Genomic DNA, 24,263 nt, shown 5'->3' with positions numbered 1-24,263 from the left:
CGTTTCTCAAGTCATGCAACAGTTGCATTTATATAATCAGTTTTGACGTTTTTTTCCATTGTCTTCACTTTGCAAAACACCTTAGCCTTTATTATTTACCGTACTCCATTTTATGTCTTAATCTCTAACTTTTTAGGATTTGTTTCTTTCTTGATTGATTATGTCACTGTACTTACTTTTATTATACCTACATTTATTGTATGGTTGTTGCTTCTATTTAGTTTAGTGTGGTTTACAATAAAAGATGTTTTTATTTTGTCTTTGCCTTATGAATGATGAGTTATACTTTTGTTCACTTTTACACATTCGCTCACATCACTCACAGTCAACCGCTCTGGCATGGTTAACCACCTTCCTCGTGTTGTTGGTTAATCATATGAGCGGGATATAAATACCTCATTTCATTTCAGTGAATAATGCTATAGGACCTCAAAATAAAATTAAACCCAACAAATTCAATTTGTTTTATTTAACTAGCATAATATAACATTTCTAAATTATTATTTCAGAATTACAGCTATTCTGTACTCAATAAAGTAATTATCACTTTTGTATCCTTGTATTCTTGTATCCTTAGGCTTTATTATGCTTTATTAAGGTTTTGGATGACACGTTTGCTCCCTAGATTCAGCTTGGTATGTTATTGCCCACTTTGAGAGACAGCTAATGATTAATTACAATTAAATTGATATCATATATGCGCTACAAATTCAATAAATTTGTATCTATCAAGATTTAATAGTATTTGGCTTAGTTTGTCTTGGTCCAATCTCCCTGATTCAGTCTGGTAACTATTGTTGACTTGACCAAGTGTTTGATGAATTGTAAATTTCGATCAATTCAAATTTATTCGGTCTCCAACAGTTCAACTGTGGAAGCTGGTTGTTCAACACTGATGACTCTGGTATGACTGAATTGTCAGGCCGTAATTATTAAACGAAAAAGAAACATGAAAATATAATTTATAAACCATCAACTGAATTATCGTTTAAATTAATAAGTATTAAAACAAAAACCATCATGTGCCGTTTAGCAGTAGGACGCGGCTCACTAGGACCACTGAGCAAATCGGCGAAAATGGGATCGGAAAAGCCATTATCGGAACTCGAGTCCTTGATCTTGTCGATGGTGCACTGGGCCTTTTGAACTGACGTCCTTCAGCTTCTGTCAACTGAAATTACTATTTGTATTAATCCAAGTTGATGTAATCAGCCGACGCGCGGCTTTTATGGTTATCTATGATATGTATAATCTGTAATAAAGATCAAAATTCAAATTTGTATTCTTAAAATTTGTATTCTTATAAATGACCGGTTTGTGTGTTGTACAAATTGTTGTTTTCTTGAGTTATTCAAAGCAGTAACTTCAGTTTTAAATTATTTTAGGATCGATTGTGCACCTTAATCTATTGGTATTATGTGTAATTTATTTTTTATGAATAATAATTCTGTAAAAAATTATTGATCTGTCACATGGTGATAATAAACATTGATACATAGGCCATAATCTTTCGCTGACACTTCAATAATTAAAAAAAAAACTTAAATTGTATTTTACTTAATAAATCGTATAAACTTTCGAGTTGCATTTTATGTCCTCGAATTATTACACAACATTAATTAAAGCATATAGTGTAGACAATCTGTCACAAAAATACTGGAATCCATAGCAATAACTCTTAGCAACAATCACAATCGTTATCTGGTCCAAATATGAGCCTTGTCTTCAAAAATCGTTTGAAATGATCACAAATTGTAACCTGCTTTAATATCAGGAGAGAATTAAGTGCTAAATTTGGATCTTTGTACCAATTAACTGCTTAGTGATGAAAATGTAGTAATTGATTAAAATCTTCTTCAATTTTTACTTTTTCTCAGAATGTAAATTGTAATAGATTACATGTTATTATATTACCATTCGATTCCTTTTAATGCACACTCCACTCAGTCATGACAAGATTTTCTGTCCAAGCAGCGGAGCCAGAGATAGAACTTGCCAGTATAATCCCTACTTTTGATCCCAACGCAGATACTGCTGTTGCAAAATCAACAGGTTCCGAACCCATCACCACAACTGCTGAAATCAATGAACATCCTGTGACACCTGTTACGCTGAGAATACCCAAATCAGCCATAGCCAACAGTTCTTTCAAGGACGATGACATTTCTCCTAAAGAAGTGCGATTCAATTTTGCAGCCAAAAGAGATTCAATCCAAGGTGAGTGTAAATTTAACATTTAATTCAGTGTGTTAACATAAATAAGCTTATTTCGTATCAAGCGTTTCACTTAATCAAAAATCATTTGCTTTATCACCGAAATAGACAAATAGTCCTTAGAATTTGAAAATTTTCTGAACAAATATGATTTTGCTCCTTATTTATCAACCGACAGCAACTCTTCTTTTCATATCTCATACTAATGATATGATGAAACGCTATCTTGTAGAGTTTAAAACTATTGAAATTATCTGATCACTGGTGGAAACTAAACTGGCTGTATGTTTCCCTTCTGAAGCAGCATCCGCTAATAAAATGTAAACAGTTGTGCATAAAAAAACATTGGAATGTGGAAACCTGAATCTGGCTAAAACTTCTTGTTGTGATTTAGCTACAATATATTTAACCCAAGTTACAATATCTGAATTACTAAATAAATAAACAAGGTATACAGTTAGTAGTCCACAATACTACCTCACCTGTCCCATACTGCTCACGTGTAGTAAAGTAATAAGATTGAATGGACGTGACGTGTAGATTTAACGTATTGGAGAGTACCACTTACACGTACGTAATCAGAATCAGTAACAACATATTTGTGGGTTATTTATTGGATCAAAGAGGACTGGCAATGATATTTCAAAAACCTGAAACCTAAGATTATGAACTGAACTAGTAAATGAATAATTCCCTTATCTCTTTCCCTAAATTTTGAGCCGGACAGGCTTGATTGGATTATTAATCAGGTTTGCGAGGTTTTTATAAATCTATGACCCATGCAACTTGCACCTGCTTTCACCTTGTTGTGAATAATGGACTCTCTTTTCGTTTTCATCAGCTGTCTTGCATGGTTAAATTTGTCCGCTATTTCTGCCCAAGACTTGGCATCAACTAGCCTCACAACTTCACCAGGATACCTACGTCTTCGACGAGGGGATGCCACTAAAACACATTCCTGTGACAAAGTAAGAAAAGTACCCAAGTTGCTGAGAAAGGATTCCAACATGGGACTAAGTGATTACTACCAGAAGTACACAGAAGCATACAACATCCCCATCATATCCTCCAACAACGTTCCTGACGAAGCACTAAAGAGAGCGTGTTATGTAATGAGGTTCCTAGCTGCAGATCACGCCGGGATCAGAAGAGCGTTCTACAAAAACTGGGGCCGTGTCGGAGTAATAGCTACCTCGGAGCAGGTCACCTCAATACCTGAACACAGTCACCTGGATCCCACCTATTGGAACGCCAGAGCAAGAGGTTTGGGAGGCACTAAATCAACTCCCATTTCCACAGCTCCGGAGGAGAACATTCTCTGTTACTCCTCTGATAGGTGGTATCCCAACCAGGACATCATGGTCCACGAGCTCAACCACGGAATTCATCTTCTAGGAACTGCTGACGCGATACAAGACTGGGACAAGAAATTGAAGGACTTGTACTACAGGCGGGAGGAAGAGAATGATAGATGGACTAACACGTACTCCATGTCCACATACCTGGAGCTGTTTTCCGAGGGTGCACAAAGTTATTTCAACGTTAACAGTTACTCACCATACGCTAACGGAAGAGAGGGTCCTACAAACACTCGTCAAAAGCTTAAAGAGTACGATCTCCCTCTCTACTCTCTGATAAAACAAGTGTTTCCCTGTGGCAACACAATTTTAGACCGGTGTAATACCACAAGGGAGCTGGAGAATGCTCAGGTTCTCAAGATGGACTGTGAGTATGTGCCAGTCCAGGGGGTGACAGATGAGGATTTCGAACCTATAGAGATAGATGAGGACTGTTTCGACGATGATGAGTATTGTAAATCGTGGTCTAATCTGGGATATTGTACAGGGAGTTATGAAGCTTACATGACTCGTAATTGTATCAAAAGTTGTGATTTGTGTGTTACTAAAGAGGAACCTACAGAGGGGGATCTGGACTGTTTTGACTCTGATGTAATAAATTGTCCACTTTGGGCCAGCCAGAGCTATTGTACTAACAGTATTTATGAAAGTTTTATGACTAATAATTGTACTAAAAGTTGTGGTCGGTGCATGCCCCCTCCTAATATAGCAATCTGACTGAGACATGGTTTACCTGTTAATGCACTACAAAGACTCATTTTTGTAATATTTTATCTTAAAATAATCAACTTTTTGGCTCTAAAATAAATAGATATTTAAAAATCATGGAATTGGAAATGTATTGATTTTATTCGATCTACAATGTTTCTTTAGCTATCTCTAAATACGATACAAATGTCTACTTTGTTATTAAGTTCACAGAGCTAGGAAACTACAACACAGATCTGATAACAGGCATGTTGACGTCACGATATCTCAAGTATTTTTCACAATATGCCGTCTGTAATGCAATGACATCACTGCCAATAACCACACCATTGGTTCCCATATCACGTGACTAGAATACCTGCCCTCACTGGCTCACTGGCTGGTTCCTCCTCTAGTGTCTACTTGCAGCTTGGTAATTACTGTATTAATAGTTTCCGTGTACTGCCCACTGCATACACCTAGCAGCCCCAAACACTGTCCACATCTGAACTCCTCCTCCACTAGAGTCAAGGTAACATCTGTTTCAATAAGTATCCGGTGCTAAGGAAGAAGCCCGTGACAGTTCTAGAGATACTTAATTGAGCTATTAGCCCAATTAGGAACTATTAATTAAACACTTTTGAACGGTGGTTTCAATACTTTTCATCATATTATCCTGATCTGGAGTAAAGACTTAAAGAGGCTTAGAGGCATGCTACATTAGAGGCATGCTACATTGCTACAAGAATGTAAATCTGAATAGAGGAATGAGGCTAACACTGTTCATGGATCCTATTATATTTATAATCCTAAATCTAAATTCCCGAGACCTGAAATTGACAGTTATTCGAAAAATACCGTTCATACCAGGTCACTTAAAACTAAAATATTCTACGGCTTCCTTATATTTAATATTGTGATTGTGGAGCTTCCTTAATACTTTAATAACCCGTATCCGACCTGATCAATGGAAATTTTCTATGGTAAAAGTAACATGCTCGCAGGAGTTATTTGTAGATTTAGTGCCCGGTACTATACCTGAATCTCTTATCAGTGCTGAAGGTACATTAAGTAGCCCTCTAGTGTACATACACGGCTTGTGTACTGTGTAATTGGTCTCTCTCTAATTGGGGGATTTACATCATCCCTACAATAGGTTCAATTATCATGATCCCGGCCGACCACGGAGCTTGATTCGCGTGACAAGTAACATGTTTATACCATATATCGGCATGTATTGAATATCTTTAATAATAGACCAAGCATAAGGTTACGACGCTCTTTAAGCTTGTATTTATTAAAAGTTAACATTCAAATCGTTCTGCGATGTTTTATGTGACAATCAAGGAACACCAGTTGAATAGTTGGATTTCAGTTTTTAAGCCACATATTATGAAACTTGGAAATATTTGAAACATTTTTCAGATTTTCTCATAGTGTGGTACAGTATCGTGGAAGAGGGTGCTCTATTTTTGCATTTTTGTCCCAGTTTAATGCTACCTGCCCCCTGGGTTTATAAAATTAGGCCCCACACGGGACCCTACATTTTTACTGTGCATGTGAGAACTAGATTCCCTGAACATCCAGTATTAAGTGGTTTTCATCAGATCAAGTTACATTAAACAATGAAATCTTATCGCTCAAATTCCTGATTCCTTCCTTGGTTCATGGACTGCAAATTCTCGTTAATTATGGTTCAATGCCAGGTCAAAGTTGTTTTCACCAAAGAATTCAGCATTCATGTGTTTTGGGTACGAACTTAAATGTTTAACTGCCAAATACGGCAAATCTAATTTTATGCTGTTAAAAAGTGTTTTTTTAACAGCAGAAAGTGGAATTTCTGCAATCCACTAATTCAAATTTCATAAAATATCTCCATTGATTCTAGTTTTATTATTAATAACTGATTTTACGGGAATCAATGTAATCATAATAATATTCAATTGTATAATCATACCTGATTAACACAGTGGCCACAATGTCTGAAGATTTAGACAATATTATCTAGTGGCGCGGGTTCCTGCTAGGGTGCTGAAATTAACCGGATAATAAAATTTGTCCGTCTTACCCAACAATTGCCCCCAAATCTTATCACTAATGTTATAATATCTAAGCGTACTCGGCGACGTAATATTAAATTTCATCCCTCTGATTTAATTACGAGAATTGAAGAAATTTACACGATAAGAACTGTAAATAATGAATTTTCAAATCGATCTCATACTAGGGAAACCCCGTTTTTCAAGGTTCACAATGATTTGATACCCTAATCAGTAATCACTCAGAGATTATAAAATCAGTTGGGTACTAAACAACTGATGAAAGAGGACTTTATTCCCGGGCATATTACATGGACTCCGAATTTTTATTCCAGAGTGAATTACGTAATTACGGTCCTCATGATCGATTATACCAGATACACTGACACAGGCCACGATTTATAAGTTTTATCGTCGGGTATTATTACTGAGTTACTTAAATCATTTTATTCGCAGTCACAAACATGACAAATGTATTACAGTGTAAAATAATATTCAATATTGTTGCACAATAAATGTTAGTAATATAATGAAAATGAGCCGTGCTACATCTTAAATTCATTAATTTAAAATCACGTGACCGCATTTTAAATACTCGGTGGTCCTGGCTCCTGGGTGGTTATTAATAGCACATTACTAAATAAGTAGATAAACTCATTTGTAACTGAGTGTGGATTTATAAAATTTCAAGGCAACCATTAATGGTGGATTTATGTAAGATTTATCATATTAATATAATGTTATTCTTTGGAATAAATTTTAAATAATTTCAGTACCGGATACTCAAAATAGCAAGCCAAAGAGCAGTGAAAGAACGAACTTACTAGATGTTGAAAATGGGGACTCAGATGCAGATCAAGATTTATATCTTTATCAGGTATGATAACGGGCACTAAGATTTATACATTCCTATATCAGGTATATTTACATTGCTTGAAATTCAATGATCATCAAGTTATTATTAGCTTAACTATTCATCTGGTTAAGTATGAAAATTATTAAATTTGTGAATTAGCCACGTTCCACGGATCACACGTTAGGGAAGTGTAAGTTCCGTAGCTAAATTATCTAAAATAACCTTCTTAAGGGGGCCGGGGGGGGGTCTTCATCAAAATTCTCTCGAAATTGACTTTGTAGTTGTTTCTGATGGAGGGGAGTGATATCTATCAGCTGTTTTTGGTCCCATGGAAAAATATTGTTCCTAGCCGAAAATATTGCCGGTCAAAGGTCAGCGCTTATGTGTAATTGTATTGCGCGAGCGATTTTCAATCGCGCGCCCTGAAAATCGAGTCTAAAAATCTATCTTCTCCTACATTTTTTGAGCAATCACCCTGAAACTTTCATGATATGTTCTAAGGACCATTTAGAAGAGATTGTTGGGCCAGAATTTTGAGATAGGCCTTAGAAATTTTTTTATTCGATTTTGAAAATCTTGGACCTCGTATTTTGACGATTTTTTCAGGTCCAAGATTTTCAAAATCGAATAAAAAATGTTCTAAGGCCTATCTCAAAATTCTGGCCCTACAATCTCTTCTAAATGGTCCTTAGAACATATCCTGAAAGTTTCAGGGTGATTGCTCAAAAAATGTAAGAGAAGATAGATTTTTAGACTCGATTTTCAGGGCGCGCGATTGAAAATCGCTCGCGCAATACAATTACACATAAGCGCTGACCTTTGACCGGCAATATTTTCGGCTAGGAACAATATTTTTCCATGGGACCAAAAACAGCTGATATATATCACTCCCCTCCATCAGAAACAACTACAAAGTCAATTTCGAGAGAATTTTGATGAAGACCCCCCCGGCCCCCTTAAGAGTGAGTGACCCTTATATCGGAGTTGGGTAATAAAATTACCCAACAGCCTACAATTGGGTAATGTAGATTGTAGGCTGATATTTTCGAAGGTAGTCGTTTATTGATATTCTGACTACATCAGTGAACGCAATATTTCAAATATAATATACTAGTGAATTTTAATCTCATCTGTTCAATATAAGACAATGCAGTCTTTAGAAGATCATGTAATATAAATAACGCTGTGCAATAGTTAGCAATAAGGTAATGAAAATGAACGTGTGACCGTCCTCTTGAGGAGGATGGTATTAATTAATTTATAATAGCAATTTAGCCATCTCTTCTGGGAACCTTACCTTTAAACTGAACGAAATTATCACAATAATGACTGAAATCTAATGTTATTGCACTCTACAGGATGTGCAATTTTCTCACTGATTACAATTTCTTTGCATGCAACCCAGCAACTCATAACTTTTAACTAATATCATAATCTATAAATAGCTCCTAGCTATGTAGGTGAGGTACGTGATTTAATATCCTACAGAATCTTCACCTGAGTATTGGATCTCATTCCTCTAAAGTCATAAAGTATCCTCTAAGTCTAGAAGTAATCGGATATTGTTATAAACCCCCAGTCTAGTGAGCATGTACACCCTCGTCCCTCATTATTCATTAAAAACTTATGGTATAAACTGTGACATCGTCAACATGTGGCAGCATCAAAATGTAACATTGTCAAAGTGTGACAGTGTCAAAGTGTGACATTGTCAAAGTGTGAGTTGTGACAGTGTCAAAGTGTGACAGTGTCACAAGATTAACACATTGTTGAAATGTTTCACTCTAATCCCTCATTTTACCCTCGTCCTATCCTGATCGTAGTCAAAATATTATTACGCTACCATAGGAAGTATAGGAAGTATAGGAAGTATGTCCTGCAGTAGTTAAAGCTAGGAGTTAAGCCATTGACGTCATGCTGTATGATTAGCAGGGTAGTACCACTGTATTACACCATGATTGGTGATGTCTGTATAGTAGGGTTGTGGTGTAATGTCAATGACTAGTGTTGTACGTAGTATGTATCGTGTAGTACCATGTAACTGGATATTAGTGTATTAGTATTACCTGATATACACTACTCAGCACTGCTACAAGCACACATTTGAGAGGAGCTACCCGGAGTACACAATAATGTCATTAATACATAGAAACCGCTAGTAATACTGACTGCTGTAAGAGTCTGAGGGAACAAACCCTTCATCAGGTCAAGTATTGAAGTTAAAGCCACGTCTAAATGGACAGCATCAGTTAGATACAATATTCAACCGTTTAACTTAGCCAAATGTTGGCGGCAATAAACTATGTTGGAGGCAATCAGCTAGACGCTTATATGTATCATATAATGGAAATAAATGTGTGAAGCTTAAACCAATTTCAGTGATATAATCACTGCTTCAATTTTAAGGTTTTACCGTTTATTACTATCATTTATATTAGCGACAAGAGAAACGCCATTGTTGGACGTGAGGAGAGTGAGGACTCCTCAAACTACATTAAATTAATTCCTTCTGTAACTTCCTCAATAAATGTAATAGATTTGTAGTTTTGTAATTAGTTTAAAACTTATTTCACCCATTGGCATTGCTTTATTTTTCCCATCGTTGCTTTATTCCTCCCAAAGTTAAAATCCATGACCTAATTTCGGCTTGTCAACAAGGTTTTTAAAGAAGAAGCTGGGTGTTTCAGAGGATGAAGTCTACAATAATTAAGAAGCAACCAATTTAGGAAATTGTTTTGCTTCTATTATGTCCTTAATCTTTAGTATAATCAATTCGGTTCCACAAGGATATGCTTTGTAGGATCCTAGAAAAAAACCATCTCAGGAACATGTACCATATTCAACTTGTCAGCAACTTAAAGACGCTGGAAGAGTCAGAGGTGTCAATGTTGCTGTACCGTACTTCTGACAAGTCTCTAGATGATGTATAGTGTGTTGCAGAATGTCTCTCTTACTACTCTCCAGTTGTAGACTGTAGGGTTTAGGAATAACTATCGGCTGTAAATATTATAGTCTGTTTAATAGTATTACACTTGATATATCTACACTAAAGTCCCACATTGCTAACAATTATAGAGGTTACCTAGCTAATAGCTATGGGTTATATATCAAACCGTAGAACTGCGAAATTAGATGTGATGAAATGTTAATAGTTGGGCGTCTAGTGCCCTTAAATTAGCTCTGTGGAAACTTTACGTTCGCACTTCAAACCTTAATCTAGATATGTATCTATATATGTATCTAGATATGTATCTAGATACATAATATGTATTTATAGTCCGGGGAGATAATCTTGGTAATATCACACTTCTCGGTCCACAATACCTTAAATTAATAAAGTACACTTCTAGTTCTACAAATTTAATCCTAGCAACACCCAGGGTTAGGTTCTTAAATTCTTTAATTAAATCAACTTTAAAAGACAACTTACTAAAATTTTTAGAAGTGTTGAAAGTACCTATTAAAGCTAGCCCAAAATATTTTCTTAATAATTAAAGTATTCGAAAAATTGTTAAACACAATTAACTTAAACTATTTCAGAGCGAGTCGAAGAAAGCCCCGACAATGAGCACGTTCCTGTCCAGGATTGGTAGCTATAACACGGTCCTGCAGATGAAGAATAAAACAGACGGTGTAGGTTACAACTTACAATCTCCATTGTTAGATTTTACAAAAGGCCGATAGTGCACTAGGGTGGTCTGGATGTAAGCGTTGAATGGCATTATTGAAGTCTTGCAAAAAACATTTTTAACACATTAAATTTTGGTCAGCTATCTTAGGATTGAATAGATAAGTATAAATTTGGTTGAATAGAAAAGTATAAATTTGGTTTTAAAATCCATAAGCAAGCGGTTTTTACGATTATCAAGAAATTCAATTTCTTGATTAAGTAGTTGATATTACTGCGGAAATAAACGAAATTATCGTCCGATTCATCCAGGCACAAGTAGCAGCTTTTGGGAGAATATTGGACATTTTCGAAATTGGTGTTTCATCTATTTTGTAAGATCACACAATACATAGGTCACACAAATAAGTCATAATTGATAGGCAATCTAATATCACGGATCACCTGACAATCATGCCTTGTGAGGCTATAAAACCACAATTTTAGCCTTATTAGGTGTTATTGTCAAGAGATCGGTGCAACCTCGACCCTATATTGATTATGTGCGACAGATAAAGATTTTATAAAGCCCTTTCGTCGGATATGTAAGGCTTGCATCCTCAGCTTCGTAGCTTTGCTATATTATGTACAATTGCATGATTGCCTCAGAGACTCAATATGCACTTAACAGTGCAAGATTATTTATGAAATTACTCAGAAAGTAAGTTAGGGCCAAACTTTTGGATCACCCTGTACCACGCACTGTCAGGTCTGTGAATTGTGTAGTATGCATTATGCATATTATGCAATGCATATTATGTGCTCATTTCATATAATGCTCATAGGAAATTGCGGCATGACTTCCCGGAATGAATAGATTCTTCAGAGTTATTTGAACTGTCCGTTAGTCCTGTTAATCTAAAGCATTGCACTAACAGACAGAGCTTTGTAAAATTAAAACTAAGAAATTAAAACTTTTCGTGTCAATAGTTGCGATAAAAATGTGAACAGTTGCTGTATTACGATTAAAAAACAACTAAAGTGGCTGAAAACAGATCGTCTGACTGTCAATAATTCCCCTATTTTTAACCGTACTGATAATTATATATTAAAATAATAACCGTAAAAACTTGATAAGCCAAATAAAATGACACGGAAAAGATCAATATTATTAAGTTATTACCTTCCAAACTCAAAAGTTTGTTCCAATTTACTCTGGCAACTTCTTGAGCGGGGAATGTTCTTCAATAAAGCAATTCTCAGCCATATTATACTATTATAGCATCGAGTAGTACTCATTATATCAAGCATATTTATGTGTACATGATAACATTTGATATGACGTTTTGAAAGCTGAATCAAGATGTTACTCAATGACAAGCACAGTTACATGCAGGCTCACTATCTGCCTTGTAATTTTACTCATTAATTGGAGCGTGCTACAGAAATATCTTGCATTGTTACTACAGATTTAAATATTGTTGCACTCGATGGGGGGCATTGGTTTCAGCAGAAACTACACCAACATTGTTCTATTTATGTCAGGATGAAAACATGATAACATAAAAATATAATAAGATGCAAAAAATGAGTGGATGAAGACGTGTGAGTGGTTAGGTTTTGTTAGGGTTCTTAACTTGTTTTATTGATGAGCACTATTTATACTACAGCACGCTACACAGACAAGCATTATGCGTGTTTTATTGTCAATTCACGATGATAGTAATTTGACTATACGTGAAATTACTCAATATAAGATTCTAGGATTTGTTAACTCATCAAGATCTACTTATATCTGTGAGCTAGCTAGAGGTTAGCTAATAATTAGTTGTTGATAATTAGTTGTTAATAACTATTACTAAGCTGTTAATATGTACATCAGTGCATTTCTTTGTCACATCACAGTTAATATCACAGGTTTTATGCTTTAAACCATGTTGATTGTTGAACAAACATTGTCTGTCTGTGTTTACAGTGAATCATTATCAGGTGATTGAAAATTTCTTGATGTGAACTAAAGAATATGCACACTGCACTGTATTTCAAACAATGAGTCTCGCAAATTCAAATGTAGTATGAGGTATAGTTGCTTGTAATTGAAGCCGCTACGTCTTGCTACTTTATATCAAGAAAACTGTAGTTATATAGTTAGCAAGGAGAACATAGTAATGTGTTGACAATAGTAGAGCGTCATATACATGCTCTCTGCAGTGCACGGGTATACATTGTACATTGTGTACTCTCTGTGAACTTGTATGTATTTTCAATTAATCAGTTCTCTCCAGTAGGAGAAGCTTGTGTGGGGTATATTTAGTGGTAATGGGTCACGTGGTGTTGGGTCACGTGGTGTTGGGTCACGTACGTTTAACATGTTTGAAAATCTGAGAAGGTGGAAGTCTAAGAATTGACCGATTTTCGGTTAAGAATAAGATTAGAGTAGTTCTTCCATCCATGATTTATCATGGTGTCACCACCTTTTGGTTGCGTAATTTATGTGCGTTATAGTACGACTGTATATAATGCTGTATAATCCAATCGCAGGAGGATTTCACTCAAGCCATGACTACAAACTACAGTGTCCACCTTGACTCAGACTTTACTACATCTTCACCATGATATATGATCTTACGCCAGTCGCGATATGAATACTCTTTACAAATTACATGCAGTCGCCATACCAGTCATCATTCATCCGACCAGTATCACTGCCTTAGAAATTATATTATCGGCTCGGTATTTTCTGAATTCTGATCTGATTCTATAATAAGTCATATTTATAGAATATTCTAGTAGAATATTCTAAATATACTGATAAATCGTAATACAATAACTTGAGGGTCTAAGTTGACATTAATTATGCATGTCTGATTGATAATGAATAGAGTTAAAAATGTTGAAGATTAAAACCTCTTCTACGAAGCACGATGAGGCTTCCGACTTCCGAGACACATTAGTTGAAGAATTAACACCGGTCCCACAAAAGGCTGATATTTTTGATAACTTTCGTGGAGCGCGCGACGACAAAATTACTTCGAAACTTTTCATTAAGTTTACCCACCGTGACAGTGGTTGTGCCGCGCGCACATGTTCTCTTATGTATCGACCAGATCACGTACGTTCAGGCAGGATCGGCATAACTCCTTCATCAAATCAATTTTTAGAACAAAATTGAAATCAATTTGACGACTTCAAATAAATACATTTACTAATGACGATACAGAAGAAATACATTGAATGTATCTAGAAAACTTCAAGTCCTTCTCGCGTTTCTCTTGTGCAAAATATTAATTGGATAGTCCAGCTTTTAAGACCTCCCAAAACTTATACATTTTCTGATGAAGTTTTAATCTCAGGCAGATTTGTCAACGCTGATGGGTGTATATCTACCTTGTTTACAGAATATTTTCGGAGTTATTCTCTTTATCAGAATGCCATGGATTGTCGGGCAGGCGGGGGTTGTTCAGGCCTGCTTGATCATCGCAGTTTGCTGTCTAACCGTAAGTTCAATTCAGTTTACTTCTTAGGCTTAGGCTAGCATAAGAAAAGATATTGAAAAATATAAAATTCGAAATATTCGGCGCTATTTTCAGCTTCGTTGTTTGCCTTTTCACAACATCCATCTTGAATCTGAATTCTATCACTAATAACTAATTCAATGATGTTTTGCAGACGTTTCTGACTTCGGTGTCTATGAGTGCGATAGCAACTAACGGGGTGGTTCCTGCTGGTGGTAGTTATTTCATGATAAGTAGGACTCTAGGACCGCAGTTTGGTGGTTCTGTGGGCATTATATTCTTCCTGGGTGTTAGCTTTGCTGCTAGTATGTACATCGTGGGAGCGATAGAGATATTGCTGGTAAGAAGCCTCTGCTTGATCCTGAGTTTGTTTTAAGAAAAGTTCATTCGCCTGCTTCAACATTTATTCAAAAAGGATTCATTATATAAAATATAAATACTATAAAACTGTATTTCAGAATTACCTAGTCCCACAAATAATAATATTTGATGACATATGGCACAACATGAGGTTGTACGGTGAACTCATGCTGATACTGTTGACTTGTATTGTAGCTGTGGGTGTTAAACTGGTGAGCTCTTGTCAACAATATTTCTATTTATATCCATAGTTTACTTGTGCTATTTATATAAGATAAATATGCTCCTAAACTTCACGAGAGAGAATTGAGCCAAAAATTCGGTTTTAAAACAGACCGATTCCTCAGGTGAACAAGCTAGCGACCCTGTTTTTAGCCTGTGTGATTCTGTCCATCCTATGTATCTACGTGGGTATACTCGGGAGTCTGGGATCTGTAGACGTGTGTGAGAAGTCGGTTGAGTATAACAATGAAACCTTCAGCTACCTGCTCAAAGTGGGTAAAGACAAATTACTGCTAGCTGAGTGTGAGAATGAGACTTATGGTGGACATAGTAAGTTAACACAGCTAAATTTCGACCAATTGTAATAATGATCTAGATGAAGAAACCATGTCATAAACTGCCTTAGAAATCGTCATAATTCTATCCTTTGTCTAGCCCATCTTGTGAACTGAACGTACACCGATTGTGGCACAATTATCATAGTTAACAATCCCAATCTTCTAAATGAATCACATTAAATCACCCTCAGTCACGACTGGGCTGACAAATCTGCTGGATTTTGAGAACTTTAAAAGCAACATTGGACCCTACTACCAGGGTGCCGGAGATATAGCACCCGGTGTCCAAGTGGGAGATAAAGATACTCAAGTGTACAATGATCTGGCTACTTCTTTCACCATCCTTCTCGCTATCTTCTTCCCATCCGTCACTGGTTAGTTGTATGTTTTTGTGGCACAATAATATATTTCAAACACTTCCTTACGTCTGGCAACACAATCCGATTGCAGTCAGCAATTGATCAACGATGATAATAAAGCTCAGAGAAGACATATTATTAATTATATAACCCTCATTATATAAACCTCATATAACCACAACACAAATTCCACATTCCTCAGGTATAATGGCGGGTAGCAACAGATCCGGTGATCTAAAGAACGCACAAGGGAGTATACCCAAAGGGACGATAGCGGCTAATCTCACCACGACGGTCGTTTATCTTGTAACTGCTATTCTTTGCGGAGCTGCTGCCACCAGACAAGGTTACAAGCTTTTAACGATTTGTTCAATGAATTTGAAACAGCTGTTGTTACCTTTTTACGAATCGGCTCGTCAAATTATTTACTGATGAACAATTAGAAACTTCCAGTCGTCTAATATTAACTGCCTCCCCCTTAGTGTTGTGTGACAAATACGGAGAAAGTATTGACGGTGGTTTAGTAATGTCCCTGATAGCATTCCCTCACCCTTACGTTGTGGTGTTCGGTTGTCTCCTCTCCACTATAGGGGCTGCTCTACAGTGCCTGATCGGGGCTCCCAGACTCCTCTACGCTATTGCCGCTGATGACGTTATCCCCGTTCTCAAGTTCTTTAGCGTCACCCTTGAGAATGGTGAACCCTTCCGAGCTCTGATCGCTACTTTCTGTATCGCTAGTATTGGCTGTGCTATTGGAAATGTTGATCTGGTGGCTCCCATCATCACTATGTTCTTCCTTGTGTGTTACTCGTGTGTAAACCTGGCCTGTACTCTCCAGAGCTTGTTACAAGCTCCTAACTGGAGACCTAGGTTCACACTCTATCACTGGGCAACTTCTCTTCTGGGCCTTATCATGTGCCTCACTCTCATGTTCATCAGCAATTGGATATACGCCATTGTAGCCCTTTCCATAGCCGTGGGCATCTACAAGTACATAGACTTCAAAGGAGCTGAGAAGGAATGGGGAGATGGTATCAGAGGGTTGCAGCTTCAAGCTGCTAAATACTCTCTGCTATCTGCCGATCGGGAGTCACTGCACATCAAGAACTGGAGACCCCAGCTTCTAGCTCTCCTCTCCTACAAAGAAACACTGACTGAGGACAACCAGGGGCTTCTCTCTTTCAGTAGGAGTTTGAAACACGGTAACGGTCTGGTCATTGTGGGCACCGTGGTGCCGTATGATCTGATAAAGCTGCTTGATGATAATGATGTACTGGAGAAACAGAGGTCACTCCTGGAGCAGGGATTGAAGGAGCACAAGTTGGCAGGTTTTATTCAAGTCACGTGTGAAGAGAGCATTCCTAAAGGAACCACCACATTGTGAGTAAAACTCGGTGTGCTCGTTTTGTGACCGATTTAATATGCTTAGCTTTTTCAGACTTGTGTTTAGTTATTTATCTTTTTGGATATTTAAAAACGTAATCTTTAGAGGAGTTCAGGGGGATGATTTTGAATAGAGTTATTGAAGAGAAAAACATAGTGTATTTTCATATTAGTATCCAACTTTGTTTACAGGTTACAAACAGCGGGACTGGGAGGACTTAAACCAAACACCATTCTCATGGGTTGGCCGGAAAACTGGAAGACCAAAAACAGCTTCGAAAACTTCTCCCGAGTTGTCAGATGTGCAACAGTACTGCGACAGTCTGTGCTGGTAGCACGAGGTTCTTTCCCTCAGAGGAAACAGAAGTTAGCAGGAGGAACCATAGACGTGTGGTGGGTGGTGCATGATGGTGGGATGATGTTGTTAATCGCTCATCTAATTAAGCAGCATAAGACCTGGAGGAAATGCAGACTCAGGATATTCACTGTAGCTCAGGTATTTTAGAGTGGAAGGGGTTACTCTTTAATTAAGGGAGGGGTTAGGTACTGAGGGATTACGTTAATTGCCTTTTTTATTCAATTTGCTCCTCTTCTGAAGATGAGAGATCTTAAAATTATCCACAACAATGACATCCTAGACATATTCTAATGTTTCTGATACCATGACTAAAACCCCATTCAGTTGGAGGATGACAGTGTGAAGATGAGGAACGATCTGAAGAACATCTTATACGAACTGAGAATTGATGCCACCGTACAAGTTATTGAGATGGTAAGTTATCTAACTTTGCTTAAAACAACCTTTGTTTTTATCTAATACTTATTTTACTCCGGACATTCCAACAGCCATATTTGAGATATCATGGTAATTTATTACATTCACGCGTTGTTATTAAAACATTGGTGCCACTCGATAATTTATTTTGGCGATATATCGTTAACGTTGGTTCACATCCACAGAGTAACAAAGACATATCAGCGTACACATACGAACGTACTGTAAACATGGCTGAAAGGAACAAGATGATGGAATACATGGGTCTCACAAAAAGAGTAAGTCTAAGAATTCCTAAGATTAAAAGGCATCGTTTCTCTGCATAATCCATCACAGCAGTATGTGAGTTATCAATAAACAGCTGGCTTGTTGTTTACCCTAGATAGTGAGCGTCACAGTAACACACGGCCCACTAACAGCAAAAGAAGCGCACTCTCTCGTTCGTAGTTGAGTCCGCTCATACCCCGGGTACTAGTGGTATAGAGTTAGATCCTGCTCTCATGGAAGCAGAGGAAGTTCTCAACGAGATGGAGACAGCAACACAGCAACATGAAGGTGAGTTTAGAAGCTATCACAATTATGAGGACTCCAAAGTCTTCCGTGTGGTCATGTTAATGATAATTGAATAACGCTGCATAGAATAGATCTGCTTATACATGTTCAGACAACTGTGATTATCTGTATATTCATGATATCACACAGAAGTAAACGTAAGTGATTAAATCTCTTTGCCCGACCAAATTGTGATGTTGAAAATTGCGACTGTATGTAAACAAACAACCGAATGGAGAATGTTTTTGACCTAATTGTCGTGAAAGGGGAGATGACTTTTCAGCCCTCGACACACTGTGTTCAGCAATCAGTATGTAAAATTGTTAAGTGTTAGCTGTAGCATGATTTTAAGCTGTTTCACCAGGTGGAAGTCCGCTTAGTCCGTGGGGACATGTGCCTCTGATTACAGTTAGCAACTGTTCTTCAACTAGTTCATTAGCAGGTCCCGCGATAGTGGAACCGGAGGAGGAACAAGACAAACGTGAGTACCGGGACAGTGGGTTAACTGAGGGGAGCCGGGACAGTGGATTAACTGAGGGGAGCCGGGACAGTGGGTTAACTGAGGGGAGCCGGGACAGTGGGTTAACTGAGGGGAGCCGGGACAGTGGGTTAACTGAGGGGAGCCGGGACAGTGGGTTAACTGAGGGGAGCCGGGACAGTGGGTTAACTGAGGGGAGCCGGGACAGTGGGTTAACTCTGGGGAGCCGGGACAGTGGGTTAACTCTGGGGAGCCGGGACAGTGGATTAACTGAGGGGAGCCGGGACAGTGGATTAACTGAGGGGAGCCGGGACAGTGGGTTAACTGAGGGGAGCCGGGACAGTGGGTTAACTGAGGGGAGCCGGGACAGTGGGTTAACTGAGGGGAGCCGGGACAGTGGGTTAACTGAGGGGAGCCGGGACAGTGGGTTAACTGAGGGGAGCCGGGACAGTGGGTTAACTGAGGGGAGCCGGGACAGTGGGTTAACTGAGGGGAGCCGGGACAGTGGGTTAACTGAGGGGAGCTGGGACAGTGGGTTAACTGAGGGGAGCCGGGACAGTGGGTTAACTGAGGGGAGCCGGGACAGTGGGTTAACTGAGGGGAGCCGGGACAGTGGGTTAACTGAGGGGAGCCGGGACAGTGGGTTAACTGAGGGGAGCCGGGACAGTGGGTTAACTGAGGGGAGCCGGGACAGTGGGTTAACTGAGGGGAGCTGGGACAGTGGGTTAACTGAGGGGAGCCGGGACAGTGGGTTAACTGAGGGGAGCCGGGACAGTGGGTTAACTGAGGGGAGCCGGGACAGTGGGTTAACTGAGGGGAGCCGGGACAGTGGGTTAACTGAGGGGAGCCGGGACAGTGGGTTAACTGAGGGGAGCCGGGACAGTGGGTTAACTGAGGGGAGCCGGGACAGTGGGTTAACTGAGGGGAGCCGGGACAGTGGGTTAACTGAGGGGAGCCGGGACAGTGGGTTAACTGAGGGGAGCCGGGACAGTGGGTTAACTGAGGGGAGCTGGGACAGTGGGTTAACTGAGGGGAGCCGGGACAGTGGGTTAACTGAGGGGAGCCGGGACAGTGGGTTAACTCTGGGGAGCCGGGACAGTGGGTTAACTGAGGGGAGCCGGGACAGTGGGTTAACTCTGGGGAGCCGGGACAGTGGATTAACTGAGGGGAGCCGGGACAGTGGGTTAACTGAGGGGAGCCGGGACAGTGGGTTAACTGAGGGGAGCCGGGACAGTGGGTTAACTGAGGGGAGCCGGGACAGTGGGTTAACTCTGGGGAGCCGGGACAGTGGGTTAACTCTGGGGAGCCGGGACAGTGGATTAACTGAGGGGAGCCGGGACAGTGGGTTAACTGAGGGGAGCCGGGACAGTGGGTTAACTGAGGGGAGCCGGGACAGTGGGTTAACTGAGGGGAGCCGGGACAGTGGGTTAACTCTGGGGAGCCGGGACAGTGGGTTAACTCTGGGGAGCCGGGACAGTGGATTAACTGAGGGGAGCCGGGACAGTGGATTAACTGAGGGGAGCCGGGACAGTGGGTTAACTCTGGGGAGCCGGGACAGTGGGTTAACTCTGGGGAGCCGGGACAGTGGGTTAACTGAGGGGAGCCGGGACAGTGGGTTAACTCTGGGGAGCCGGGACAGTGGGTTAACTCTGAGGAGCCGGGACAGTGGATTAACTGAGGGGAGCCGGGACAGTGGGTTAACTGAGGGGAGCCGGGACAGTGGATTAACTGAGGGGAGCCGGGACAGTGGGTTAACTCTGGGGAGCCGGGACAGTGGGTTAACTCTGAGGAGCCGGGGGAGGGGGAGGTTTACATTGTTGAGGGGGTACTGGGTGAAAGTTGACGGGTGAGGTGGATACGGGAAGGGGAGTGGGTAGTTGGGCAGTTTTTTATGGAGTTCTTTGCGATTATTTAATCAGTTAGAAGGGATGGCTGGTTAAAGTAAAGTAAAAGCAAGGGTTTATCAAATTTGTTCATCGAGTTTACCTAGGAGAACCACCACGTCAACGTACTCACAGTCAAAATGTAAAATTGCGGCGCTATAAGGACAAAAAGAAAAGAGACAAAGATAGACACTGTAAAATAAAGATTGAGCCTCCGGATTAATCATAATTACCATAATTGGAAGACTACTTTCACTTTTCGGATCAATTTCAATATCATGACTCACCCTTTAACTGATTGACGAAATCAAAGTTCGAAAATAGTAACGATCATTACAACTACAGTTTTCAAGATTAAGAGCACATCTATCTGAAAATGTATCACTAATTTACAATTTTTATACAAAACAATAAATAAAGTAGCACACAGTTATACAATCTGTTATATTGCCAGTCAATTGGAGCTATGAAGTGGAACACAATCTGACTCACTGGTAAAAATCTGTCTTCACGAGGACACACTTTCAGTTTGACACTGCTATGAATGACGCTGTAGTAATGTTTTCGGGCATGAGCTTGCGAACTTTGAATGAGATTAGGAATAAGTACAAACATGCTTGAATAAGAATGAGTAAAGGATTGGGATATTAGTAGGAATGAAGCATGATGAGCCCGGTCTCTGAAACCACAGAGTTTAACACTTCCACGTATCAGTTACGGTAAGAAGGAGTCAGTTGAAGACGGACCAGCTGTTAGCGATGGACACTAGTGTAAAACTGAACGGTTTAGTCAGAGAACATTCCAGTGAGGCAGTGTTAGTGTTAATGAACATGCCTCCCCCTGTAACTCCTTTCGTCGACTCTATGACAGGTTCATATTCTTCAAATCTTTTACTATTTTGTTTCATGTGAAACACAAGGAATTATTTTCCTTAAAAGTTCTCTAGACTTAGAGTTATAATATTTGTGAAAATATTGATCCAGACTTATTTTTGCATTTATAATCTTGAGAATTGTCCACATATAATGACTCTAAATACCACCTTTACATTTCAGATCAGAACTATGTAGAGTACCTGGACGTGTTAACAGAAGGGCTCAATAGAGTTCTACTAGTTAGGGGATCTGGTACAGAGGTAGGATCAATAGGAGCACGAGGTGTACTTATTGAGTACATTGTGTACTTATTGAGTACATATTGTGTACTTATTGAGTACATATTGTGTACTTATTGAGTACATATTGTGTACTTATTGAGTACATATTGTGTACTTATTGAGTACATATTGTGTACTTATTGAGTACATATTGTGTACTTATTGAGTACATATTGTGTACTTATTGTGTACATTATGTACTTATTGTGTACATTATGTACTTATTGTGTACATTGTGTACTTATTGTGTATTGATGTATTTAGTTTTACGGGTAGCGTCTTCTATGGCCACGTTTCAGGTCAACTTTTGTTTCTTAAAAATCAATCGAGACTTTTTTGAGTGGCAGTTGATCGTCATAAACTTTGGTCCTGAACAAATCCAAACATTTTTATCAAGACGCTTACTAAATATTTTAATTCAAAGGGACACCTTTGAAACACTTTACAAGGACAGCATATAATTTTGAGTCGAGACTAACAAGTCCCAAAGACTGGCGAAGATCAATCTAATTAATATTAAATATTGCATAAATGAAACATTGAATAGCAGCAGAAGTCGAGTCCCTATTTAATTAGGAAGTTTGAGTCGTTAGCTGAAGTTAAGGAACTAACGTTCTTCTCCTGTCAAGACAGCTGCATGGCGCCTGGCTCTGGTAATTATTGGATTGTAATTACCAGGCTCAATAATTGTAGAACAAGTTACAGGTGTTACTTGTGACTTGTAGTGGTAATTAACATGATGAACCATGACGTGTTCCTACTCCTCCATCTGGCTAACTCACGATCTATACTAACGACAATTACTTCTATTTCTCCGGAACTGAAGATGAAATACTACAAAGGGTTGGGGCCGGGACATGCGTTGTCAGATTAAAATCTTAGACTGACGATGTCTCTCCGGAAATCGGAATGCAATAGGATCAGTTCCTGATCGGAATGCAACTTACCATACATATTATATTATTATCTATAATTTGAAAGAAAAATCGAACTGTTTGACCTATTTGTTAGATTTTAACGGCCATTCAGAATTTGGACACGAGTCTTTAAACACCCTGTAATTATCGCGAGGAAATAGCCCACTAATAGTAACCCCTCATTACAGGTAGTTACTGTGTATTCATGAGTGGAGCTAGGATCCAGTCACCAACACCCTCTCTGGATTCAGAGACAATTTGAAGTCTCATCATTCGCTAGTTACTCATTGTTTGTGTCGAGATAGCCTCAAATCATGGGCGGATCTCACTCATGCTTTCTTATTCAGATCAATATCGATTTCGATTTTATCAGTCAGTGACTATATTGAAATCAGGAACTTGTTTAGTGGCAAATATCACTTTATCAGTTTCGTCTATAGATATCTGGAAGGGCGAACCATATTTGTTTTGATTTGTGACAGTGATTTTGGGTTTTGATTGGCTAATCGCTGTCGACGCATCAGGAAAAATATGGTTCGCCACCCAGTCTATTGGACACCGTGTAGATAGTGATTCATTATGGATGTCCATTATTGTATTGTTGATTTTATATTATTAGGCTAGGCTGAAAGTGAAAACCAAGACGATTGCTGGTTTATTGTATACTTTGTAATTGTAGCTTTTATTTTGTAAGCACGATCAAAGGTGATTGTTAATTTTAAAATGTATAATTTTAAGAATAATATTATTATCATAAATTAATTATTTTTAGGGCTAGGGTTTTTACTGGTACCTTTTTAGAATTCCACCCGAAGAATGTTGCATCGTTATTAGAATAGTATTCCTGTATTTGTAAATTGTACATAACCGTCCCACTTTATCATACGATATCATTATGTAAAATATTCTTATGTTATGGTTGTGTTAATTTTGGTGTTTTGGAAGAACTCTGAATCTGCATACAAGCTTATAGGATCATGTTTAGGATCAGTATCTATATTTATACGAGCTTGAAATCATTGTAAAAAGTTATTGTTGATACCATGTATTAAAAATCACTGTCATGAGAAAGCAATTGTTTGAATTTCTTAACTTACGACTCAAACCATTTTTAAACAATGGCTCCTCGGAGGTGGCAATTCTTAGATATTCGGAAAATATATTGACGGTAAGCCGGACGAGAAGAAATCTAGAAACATAACTCACACTGCCCTAATATCTCTTGAGATATCATTAATATATATCCACCGTGGCTTGGTTTTTTGTCTTTACCTCCCCAACGACCTTCTTTTTCCCATTACATATTAAGCATGAATCCTAATCCTAAATAAACGGATTGTACCCAAGATCCTTGATGTCTACTGGCATTGCAATTATTATTATTTATTTCTCATGATCTCATCAGCTATGACGTTATCCTCAGCTCTTAGGGCTAAGGCTTCACGTCACTGTAGCCTGAACACTGAAGCTCACTGTGAATTGTGATACAACTACTAGGTCATGAGGCACGATGCTCTGGGGCTGATGAACTTGGGCATAACATTCTGGTGCCAACACGTTCGAT

General features: G+C 38.8%; 2 protein-coding genes and 1 pseudogene across 6 annotated transcripts; 2 read left to right on the top strand and 1 right to left on the bottom strand.

Moving 5' to 3' along the window:
* The first annotated feature begins 1,951 nt into the window (after positions 1-1,951).
* LOC134818223 (solute carrier family 12 member 5-like) lies at positions 1,952-23,770 on the top strand. 5 transcript variants are annotated; one of them, XM_063827698.1, is made up of 19 exons: positions 1,952-2,217; positions 7,072-7,175; positions 10,695-10,787; positions 14,115-14,258; positions 14,431-14,616; positions 14,735-14,848; positions 14,984-15,188; positions 15,388-15,570; positions 15,758-15,901; positions 16,038-16,935; positions 17,131-17,434; positions 17,621-17,710; positions 17,899-17,991; positions 18,133-18,268; positions 18,708-18,746; positions 20,734-20,820; positions 21,341-21,496; positions 21,682-21,761; positions 22,888-23,002. In XM_063827698.1, exons 3-19 carry the CDS (start codon positions 10,719-10,721, stop codon positions 22,906-22,908), a joined length of 2,949 nt encoding a protein of 982 aa, XP_063683768.1. In that variant the 5' UTR covers positions 1,952-2,217; positions 7,072-7,175; positions 10,695-10,718; the 3' UTR covers positions 22,909-23,002. The 5 variants fall into 5 exon arrangements, with proteins under 5 accessions (XP_063683768.1, XP_063683758.1, XP_063683776.1 ...); XM_063827688.1 differs by having other exon boundaries at positions 18,705-18,746; XM_063827706.1 differs by lacking the exon at positions 20,734-20,820 and having other exon boundaries at positions 18,705-18,746; positions 22,888-23,770.
* On the top strand, positions 2,963-4,459 carry LOC134819258 (uncharacterized). Its single transcript, XM_063829087.1, has one exon. The coding sequence runs from the start codon at positions 3,030-3,032 to the stop codon at positions 4,287-4,289; it is 1,260 nt and encodes a 419-aa protein (XP_063685157.1). The 5' UTR covers positions 2,963-3,029; the 3' UTR covers positions 4,290-4,459.
* LOC134822857 (gamete and mating-type specific protein A-like) lies at positions 18,983-19,960 on the bottom strand (annotated as a pseudogene).
* Positions 23,771-24,263: the final 493 nt, after the last annotated feature.

The sequence above is a fragment of the Bolinopsis microptera genome, chromosome 1 (genome assembly GCF_026151205.1).
Source record: "Bolinopsis microptera isolate Bmic1 chromosome 1, MBARI_Bmic_1.0, whole genome shotgun sequence".
NCBI classification, from domain to species: domain Eukaryota; kingdom Metazoa; phylum Ctenophora; class Tentaculata; order Lobata; family Bolinopsidae; genus Bolinopsis; species Bolinopsis microptera.
Note: the sequence above shows the minus strand (reverse complement) of the source record. Positions and strands in the feature narration are given on the sequence as shown.